Source organism: Rutilus rutilus, assembly GCF_951802725.1.
Source record: "Rutilus rutilus genome assembly, chromosome: 24".
NCBI lineage: Eukaryota > Metazoa > Chordata > Actinopteri > Cypriniformes > Leuciscidae > Rutilus > Rutilus rutilus.
In genome coordinates, this window is record NC_140228.1 from 1,438,080 (window position 1) to 1,448,079 (window position 10,000).

Here is a 10,000-nt window from a genome sequence, read left to right on the forward strand (position 1 = left end):
AATCACTGGATGAATCAGCATTTTTGAATGAATCTCTTAGATGATTGATTCAGTGACTCACTCAAGACTTCACTTGTTTCATTACTGGATGAATCAGCATTTTTAAAACGAATCTCTTGAATGAATGATTCAATGACTCACTCAAAGACTTCACTTGTTTCATTACTGGATGAATCTGCGTTTTTAAACGAATCTCTCGAATGAATGATTCAATGACAAATACACTTTTTAACAGTCATATCACTGCATATATGTATTGCAGTGATGTGTTTTTGAGTGTCCTGGAAATGGTAAATGACCTTTCATGACCTTCAGATCAACCCTCACCGCGTGACGTGGGCGAAGAAGAAGTGTGCGGTGATCAGTCAGGAGATCTTCAGCTCGTGTCACTCAGAAGTGCCGTACCAGCAGTACTACGACTGGTGTGTCTTTGACGCCTGCGGGTGAGAAACTGAAGGTCTTGAAGTTAAAGTTATGTCCATCATATGCTTGTACTTGTCCTCATGTGTGGTGTGTTGTGCAGGTGTGACTCTGGCGGCGACTGTGAGTGTTTGTGTACGGCTGTGGCTGCGTATGCAGAAGAGTGTAACCGCAGAGGAGCGTATGTGCGCTGGAGGTCACAGGAACTCTGCCGTGAGTCAAGTCACCTTTAAACTGTCTAGGCGCAAGTCCTCCATCTGATCTGGATACGGCCCGGATCCGGCCGACTACACGAGTCTGCTCATTGAGTTATTATTCGTGCATGTAATAGTTTGTTCTGTTGTGTCTCTGCAGCGCTGCAGTGTGAGAATGGGCTAGTTTATGAGGCCTGTGGTCCTGCCTGTTCTCCAGCGTGTCCCAGCACTCCTTCCCTCTCGGATTCTCTGTGCCGAAGCCTCTCCTGTGTGGAGGGATGTTTCTGTCCTCACGGCACCGTTCGGCACGGTAACAAAAATGTGTTTTGTTTTTATTCCACTACACTTCCGTAAACATGCACTAGACGGATGTGTTTGAGCGTCTCGGGTCCTCCCCTCCAAAACCAAGCGCTCATGTTTTAATTATGTGTGTATGCATGCATTTTTTAGTTTGCAATAGAGGGAATGCGTGTGACGTCACCGTCGGCTGGAGTGACTGCGGTTACACACACTGAGGGGCAAAAACACTGAGCGGCATCATTAGTTTCAGCGTGAATGCTGTGATAAACACACTAAACACATCTAAAAACACATCTAAAGCGAGAAAGAGCTTTGAGATCGACTGTACACCTAGATTTGTCAAGAAATCTGAGGTATATTTTTACAGACTGCTGAAAGCTTCAGAACAGAGAAGCAAATGGATCGCTGAGATTCACAGAAACAACTGGATCCAGGCAGAGAAAGGAGGATTCGTAGATTATCATTTTGTGTCAATATTCTGAATTTAGCGGTAAAATCACCCTATATACTGTATTGAGAACTCATCAATTAAACATTTACCATCGTATATTCTGCATAATTGGACATTTTTAAATAAACACTGACAAAAAACTACACAAGTTTTAGGGCTGGACGATATGATGATATATAGGCTAAAACAAGTGATCGCCCAGATTTAGACCTATATTGTATTTATATAAAGCGTTCACAGACAAATTTGCTTTATGTATTTCCCCGGCGTTGAAATCAGGCTCATATAAATGTCAGGAAACACGATTCTCGGCTGCATGTCAATATCCACGGATCACTGGATCTTTGGTAAGTTGTAAGAAACACTATATTGAGTCCAACCTTTAGTTTAAACTGATAATCGTTTGTTTTACTCTCGTTTTCATAGTTCCCCGTATTAAATCCAGTCACGCATGACGTCAATGCAAACCCTCTATAGTTACTCATGTGATTATAGTCTGTATCACGCAGGCTGTCTGATGGTGATGTGTGTCTCTCATCGGCAGGTGAGGTGTGTATTCCTCCGTCTCAGTGTCCGTGTGAGTGGGACGGGTCTTTATTCCCTGCCGGAGCAACTGTCACTCAACACTGTCAGAACTGGTCAGTTTAGAGAGTCATTGTATTATATTAGAATTCTGGGTACGTTTTACATTTATGTTGGGGGTCAAATTGACCCTATTTCAACACAATTCACGAAAACTCACACTATGAAAAACAAGCAAAAACAGTAAACCTTTAATATTAATAATTCTCAAACATTACACACCAAAAATAAACATGAGAACAAATTATTTTTAAAACTGTATTTAATGCTTTTTTAGCCAATGAATATCAACAATTGTAAAAAAAAAAGTAATAATTTGACTTTGAAATGTTTTATTTTTGTGTGCCAAATCGTGCCATTTTTGCTCTTATATTGTAGGATTCTTTGATGTTATTTTGTTGTTATTTCTGCGTTTCAGGCATACATTTATTTGGGTAAAAGTGCATAAATGTAAATGTAAATTTAAATACCCTCAGAGAGTAGTTGAGAAACTGACATAAAAAATACATCATATTGTTTCTGGGGGGTCTAAGCAGCTGCGGCTGACAATGAAATTTCTGGTCAATTTGACTCGCAAACATCATAACCGTCAGAAATTTTGCAAACGCATCCCACATCTCAGAGTGTCAAAACTTTGCAGGGATGTTCATGACCCTAAATGGGAAATTGTCTCATAAAACAAAACCCATCTTAGGTTAACCAGTATTTCCGACAACACTGCCACCACATAACACAAGGGTTAAATGTGTAATTTATGCACAAAGCTCAATAGCAAATACAATTAATTTATTTTAATTATGTCTATATTTAAATCTGTCTATATAAATTACATTACAATTTCACAAATATAATTTTGAAATTTAATTGTATATAAATGCACACAAATTGTCAGTGTGAATTCAGTAAAAATATTCAAACAATTTTAATGCACAGTATTAAAGATGAATTAAATGATTTAATTATTAATCTTTAAGTGAGTACTAGATGATATTTTGAGGGAAATGAGCATGCACAATTACATTTCTGATACAAAAAATAAAACTGTATTGCAAACATTATCTTGCAGATGTATCTCTAGTTTATTTGCATGCACTGTCTGTGTTTAAGCACCAGATTCACTAATGGCATTATGAGCATATAGACCTAAAATATCAGTGCAATTTGTAGAAAGGAAGTCAATGACTTCGTTTAAATATGCATGAGACAGTTAGAATAGATTGTGTGTATTTAGTGAATAAGATGCAGGTTTTTGCTTTGAAACACTGGTGAAACTGCTTCAGTTTTTATTCTTATCTAATAGTTTTTCTGTGATTGAATGTAAAGTTGTGTGCTGTGTTCTCCAGCTCTTGTTCTGACGGAGCGTGGCGTTGTGTTGGATCTCCGTGTCCTCCTCCGTCTCCCTGCGAGGACTCTGAGTTCCGCTGCTCTGCTGGATCTCAGCGCTGTATTCCCTCCGTCTGGCTCTGTGATAATGAAGACGACTGCGGAGACGGTTCCGATGAGGTCTGTCCGTTCACGTGTCCGCCGGGTCGGTTCCGCTGCTCCACCGGAGCCTGTTTACCGCTGGAGCTCAGGTGTAACGGGCATCCCGACTGCGCTGACCAATCAGACGAGGACTTCTGTGAGCCCGACACACCAGAACCCGGCTGTCCCGATGGAGAGTTCAGGTGTGCAAACGGACGCTGTCTGCCGGTGAGGAAAGTCTGTGATGGGAGGCTGGATTGTGGATTTGCTGATGATTCTGATGAGTACGGTATGTTTGGTTAAAAATGAAAATTAGCCCATGATTTACTCACCCTCAAGTCATCCTAGGTGTATATGACAATCTTCTTTCAGACGAACACAATCAGAGTTATATTAAAATATGTCCTGGATCTTTCAAGCTTTATAATGACAGTGAATGGCTGTTTCTGTTTTGAAGTCCATAAAAGTGCATCTATCCATCATAAAAGTGCATCTATCATGATAAAAGTGCATCTATCCATCATAAAAGTCCATCTATCCATCATAAAAGTGCATCTGTCCATCATAAGTGCATATATCCATCATAAGTGCATCTATCCATCATAAAAGTGCATCTGTCCATCATAAAAGTCCATCTATCCATCATAAAAGTGCATCTGTCCATCATAAGTGCATCTATCCATCATAAAAGTGCATCTGTCCATCATAAGTGCATCTATCTATCATAAAAGTGCATCTATCATGATAAAAGTGCATCTATCCATCATAAAAGTGCATCTGTCCATCATAAAAGTGCATATATCCATCATAAAAGTGCATCTGTCCATCATAAAAGTGCATATATCCATAAAAAAACTGATCCATAAAAAAAAAAAAAAAACGGATTATTGTTTCACATGTCAGACATTAACGTAATTATGTCATCGTTTGCATGTCAGTACAGCATGGTAAACGTTCTGGACTGATGCTGTGTGTGTGTGTGTGTGTGTGTGTGTGTGTGTGTGTGTGTGTGTGTGTGTGTGTGTGTGTGTGTGTGTGTGTGTGTGTGTGTGTGTGTGTGTGTGTGTGTGTGTGTGTGTGTGTGTGTGTGTGTGTTCAGACTGTGGTGCTGTGTGCCGACCGGACGAGTTCCTCTGTTCCTCGGGTCGATGTGTTCTGTATCTGCACCGCTGCGATGGTCACGACGACTGCGGAGACTACAGCGACGAGAGAGAGTGTGTGTGTGCGCTCGGAGAGCTCCAGTGTCCCGGAGATCAGTGTGTGTCCGCAGAGAGAGTGTGTGACGGTCACAGGGACTGTCCCTCTGGTGTCGACGAGCTCATCTGTCCCGTCAAAGGTATGAAAGTAGGGATGCACCGATATTAAAATATTGGCCGATACCGATAACCGATAATTCTTTATATTTGAAAGCCGATAACCGATATATTGGCCGATAAATCTAAATCCAAGTTTTTATATAATTTTTGTGAGCCTGATTACAAAAACAAAAGTCTCACAATTTAAAGCCATCATTCTCATTATAATTTTATGTAGCCGATATAACAGAACATTTTGCACTTCACTGTATTTTCCTTTTTTGAAGTGATTCCAATCATATTTCAAGCAACTCAAAACCATCATGTCGAACAGTGTCTCAGCTGAAGGAAATAATCCATTATTTATCGGCTTAAATATATCAGCCACATTTTATTATCAGGCCGATAACGATAACATTAACATGCATCCCTATACGAAAGGTTATAAAACATGTTTGCATTTAATCCGAAGCAGTTCACATTGCATTCAGGGTAAACATGTTATGAGCGCAGTATAATGATGATGTGGTTTCAGGATGCAGTCAGTTTGAGTTCGGGTGTACGAGTGGTCAGTGTGTGCCGATAGCGTGGCGCTGTGACGGAGAGACCGACTGCCTGGACGGGAGCGATGAGAAACCGTGTTCCCGTACCTGTCAACCGGACGAGTTCCTGTGCCAGACCGGAGACCAGTGTGTCCAACACCAGCATCTGTGTGACGGGACGCCCCACTGCAGAGACGCCTCAGACGAGAGCCTGGACAACTGTGGTAAGAGCACGTGTGTCCTTAAATGAGGTTCGACCAAGCGGCAACCTTCCCGTCTCTCTCTTTAATCCAACACTGAAGTGAGTTAAACTGCAGTTCATCAAGTGGCCACTAGAGGCCGGCTGCAGAAGAGACTCAATCCCATAGACACGCATGTTAAAATGCCCAACTTTACAGCAGAAAAAAACGTTTACAGTCTGGTGCAAAATATGGTTTTGGTCTATAAAGCTAATTTTGCCCTTCATGACGACTGTGAGGGGGTGAATTTTTTTTATAACTCATCCGTTTAAATTATATTAAGCCTTGAAGTTCTGCATAATTAAGGGCGTGGCCACTTGAGTGACAGGTGGATTGCCGCTGATGTCACTGCTAGCTGTTTGTCTGCTGTCTGTTTGCGTCACGTCACCTCAGCTAATCCTGCCCATTTTCGTTTATCCGGGAGCGACGCGCTTCCAAGATGGCGACGGCCGGCTCCGCCCACTTTGGGCTTCAAAAACGCTCTTCAGAAACATACGGTGACGTCACGCACACTACGCCCTTTTTTTTTTTTTACAGTCTATGGGTTCGACGCCTCATTTCTCACCGTATAATTACTGAGAGCATGTGTACACCAGACTGACATGCAGAAGTCAGGGTTTTGTTGTAGTGTTGTTTTCATATGTATTCCTCATCCTCACCAGGTTCCACACGGATTCCTCCCTGTCTGGACAGTTTCTCATGTGATAATCGCACATGTGTGAACATTTCACGTGTGTGTAACGGGATTCCTGACTGCCCTAAAGGAGAGGACGAGATACTCTGCGGTTCGTTTCTGATAACATCTTTATATTTATGCTGTATGCACAATAGCACAACAAAACCAGATGAATGGTGCTCAGTGTTTCTCAGAAATCGCTTACTGCACCTTTAAAGTAGCAGACGACAAACCTGCAGTGTTTATAATAAACAGAATAGAACAGAACGATATTGTCCGTTGGTGTGGACATTAATATATTTATGGTTATCTTTATATTTAAATTGTGCTTTATTCTCTCTCTCCAGATAAAGTCAGGCCCTCCACAGCGCCCCCTAGTGAGGGAAACACCAGTCGCGTCTGTCCCGAGTTCACCTGTGCTGATGGATCCTGTGTTCCCTTCAACACGGTACTGATTCCAATCTGTGTGAAATCAGTGTTGACATGTTTGTTTGTGTTTGTGCATCGCCCTTCTAGAATCAGAGTCAAAACGTCATACTCTACCAGTTTTTGATCGGTAAGATTTTTTATCTTTTAAAAGAAGTCTCTTCTGCTCACCAAGGCTGCATTTATTTGATTAAAAATACAACAACAACAAAAAACAGTAATATTGTGAAATATTATTACAATTTAAAACAGCTGTTTTCTATGTGAATATATATATATATATATATATATATATATATATATATATATATATATAGTAAAATGTAATTTATTCCTATGATCAAGCATCATTACTCCAGTCTTCAGTGTCACATGATCCTTCAGAAATCAGTATAATATGATGATTTGATGCTCAAGAAACATTTCTCATTATTATCAATAGTGAAAACAGTTATTTAAGTTTTATATCAGGATTATTTGATGAATAGAAATAAAAAATAGCATTTATCTGAAATAGAAAGCTTTTGTAACATTAAACACTACCGTTCAAAAGTTTGGGGTCAGTAAGAATTTTTATTTTATTTTTTGGGGTGAAAGAAATAAAATAAATCAATACTTTTATTCTTCAAGGATGAATAAAAGTGATCAAAAGTGACAGTAAAGACATTTATAATGTTACAAAAGATTATATTTCAAATAAAAGCTGTTCTTTTGAACTTTCTATTCATCAAAGAAAACTGTTTTCAACATTGATGATGATAATTAATATTTTTTGAGCATCAAATCATCATATTAGAGTGATTTGTGAAGGATCATGTGACACTGAAGACTGGAGTAATGATGCTGAACATCAGCTTTGATCACAGGGATAAATTACACTTTACTGTATATTCACATAGAGAACAGCTAAAAACCCAGCCTTGGTGAGCAGAAGAGACTTCTTTTAAAAACATAAAAATTCGTACCGATCCAAAACGTTGGTCTGGTAGTGTATAAATAAACACATTTAAGAATAATCATTTAAGTTTCTATTTGATGGAGAGTTTTGAATGTTGCGATGTGTTGTTGTAGATGTGTGACGGCGCAGCAGACTGTGTGTCGGACGGGTCCGATGAGACGGGCTGTGGTGTTTGGGGTCCCTGGGGCCCCTGGAGCCCCTGCAGCCGAAGCTGTGGATCCGGGACCGTGGGCCGACAGAGACGTTGCATCCCAGAGGATTCAGACGGACACTGTAGAGGAGAGAAAACACAACGACAGCAGTGTTACTCCACCGCCTGCCCGGGTAAAACACACTCTGCTCATCAAATAACACCATGATATTAGTTTGGACACGGTAATACCAGGCTTTTGGGACATATAGGGTACATTGGCTTGATTTAATTCTCTAAACCACTAGATGCACTTTCCTAAACATCCACGTTTTACAATGCATGTGGAAAATTGGCTGATCCTTGAACCAAAGTTGATTCTGCGCTAAGCATTTCTAATAATTAAAGCTCCCCTGTAGTCAATAATTTTATCTTTTAAAATTCATCTTTGATCACCAAAATTACTTATGTTTTTCCTTAAAATATCTTGAATGTAACTCGGTTCTATGAATATGCAAATGAGCCCCGCCTCCACTCACTCGCTCAGCTCAGAGATCCACTGGTTGACGATCACACGTTGATCTGATCGGTTACAAGGTAGTTTGTGACGTCAGAAACACCAGCGATTTCAAAGCGTGTTTTTGAGACTGTCTTTGGTTCACTGCAGTTTTAAGGAGGAAATACTCAGCAATGGTGTCGACTTATGAACTTACACATGCTTTGTCTTAAAGCATATTAATAACACCACATAGACACATAAACAACATTAAAAGCTGGATTTTCACCACAGGGGGACTTTAATGTTTTTTAAAATGTTGTAGATTTATGTAGAAAATGAGAATTAATAAAATGACCAATTATATTTTGAGATGCATCAGGGAGTCGGTCATTTAATCGCATAATCCTTCCAGTGCACTGAAACGCTCACTCCCTAAAAACTCCCATAATGCACAGTGATAACCAAGGAGCATTGATGCTCACTATGTTCCCTTTACAGAAGTTCTGGAGCTCGAAACTTAAATCACACAAGATGAAAAAAAAAAAACGTAATTTAATTCCAGCGTAAGGTATTGAACTTATTGAATCAATATGATAGGTTTATGTAACAATCAATGTTTTTATCATAATGTACTCTAAATAGCATTAAAAAAAGTAAATGTCAGAAAATTTTCTGTCAGAAAAAAGCTCTGCTGTTGTTCATAAACACCAATGGTGACGTTGAACATCAGTGTCCCTGAATTTGTGCACATGATATACTCACGAAGTCGGGAGTTGATTGAGACGCTCCCCATGTTGATTTTCTTTCGTGCCGTTGTAATAAGAATTGTAAGATATTGAGTGTTTGCTTCTGTCCAACAGTGGATGGCTACTGGCTGCCGTGGGTCACATGGTCGAACTGCAGTACCAGTTGTGGTGGTGTTGAGGTTCGTCAGAGAGAGTGTTTCCCACCACAGAACGGAGGCAGAACCTGCGCTGAACTACCTGGAGAAACTCACCTCACTCTCGACATCAGTAAGAACCAAACAACCTACAGCAGATAAACTGCTTGAACCAAAAAACACATTGACAGCCAATCAGAATCCACCAGACTTTAAAGAGCCCAGGCATTTAAAGGTGCAGTAAGCAATTTCTGAGAAACACTGTTGATATTTAAAATCACCAAAACAAACACGCCCCTACCCGAGAGGATCACACCCCTATCTTGATAGCTCCGCCCCCAAATTCACGAACACTCCCCATCATGAGTGGACACACCCCTTACTGCTGATTGGCTACAAATGTGTTTTGGTGCTCGGTCTGATCCACTTTCAACAGTGTTTCTCAGAAATCGCTGGTCAGCAGCTGAAACCTTCACTGGTTACCAGGGTAACATCACTGGTTAAGCTGGTCTACCTCCAGTTATAACCATGTTAGCCCAGCAGTTTTGCCCATCTTAACCATCATCCTTCCCTTGGGTCATTTTGACCCGGATATTTTGTTTAAAATGTAAAAAAAAATTAGTGTTCAATTGAGCATTCTGTCGCACTTGAACCACGAATACACCAAAAAAAATGTAATGGATTTGAGGAGTTTTGTGGTTGAAATTTAAAAAAGTAACAAATCCTTCCCTCGCTGATCAATTTGACCCCCTTAGGAATGAATGGAATGTGAGGAATGCTTCAGTACACACAGAAAATCCTAAAAATGCTCAAAATTCTAATTAAAAATGCTAAAACTTTACCAAAAAATTATTTTATAATGTCTATATGTGTATCTGATGCACACTGAATGAACTGACTTTAGGACCCAGAGGAACAGCTCATTTGCTCCATATAGAGATATA

At 40.0% G+C, this 10,000-nt stretch overlaps 1 protein-coding gene across 3 annotated transcripts in view; it reads left to right on the plus strand.

Moving 5' to 3' along the window:
• The window catches only part of sspo (SCO-spondin), a gene marked incomplete at its 3' end in the record, with an annotated part of 121,608 nt that overhangs the window by 22,627 nt on the left and 88,981 nt on the right, over positions 1 to 10,000 (plus strand). For all 3 annotated transcript variants that reach the window (XM_084398407.1, XM_084398408.1, XM_084398409.1), the window contains exons 18-28: positions 316 to 443; positions 524 to 633; positions 775 to 924; positions 1,910 to 2,003; positions 3,291 to 3,700; positions 4,511 to 4,747; positions 5,242 to 5,472; positions 6,150 to 6,272; positions 6,511 to 6,611; positions 7,661 to 7,871; positions 9,037 to 9,189. In XM_084398407.1, the coding sequence (XP_084254533.1) occupies positions 316 to 443; positions 524 to 633; positions 775 to 924; positions 1,910 to 2,003; positions 3,291 to 3,700; positions 4,511 to 4,747; positions 5,242 to 5,472; positions 6,150 to 6,272; positions 6,511 to 6,611; positions 7,661 to 7,871; positions 9,037 to 9,189 (1,948 nt within the window). The remainder of the gene's footprint in view (positions 1 to 315; positions 444 to 523; positions 634 to 774; positions 925 to 1,909; positions 2,004 to 3,290; positions 3,701 to 4,510; positions 4,748 to 5,241; positions 5,473 to 6,149; positions 6,273 to 6,510; positions 6,612 to 7,660; positions 7,872 to 9,036; positions 9,190 to 10,000) is intronic.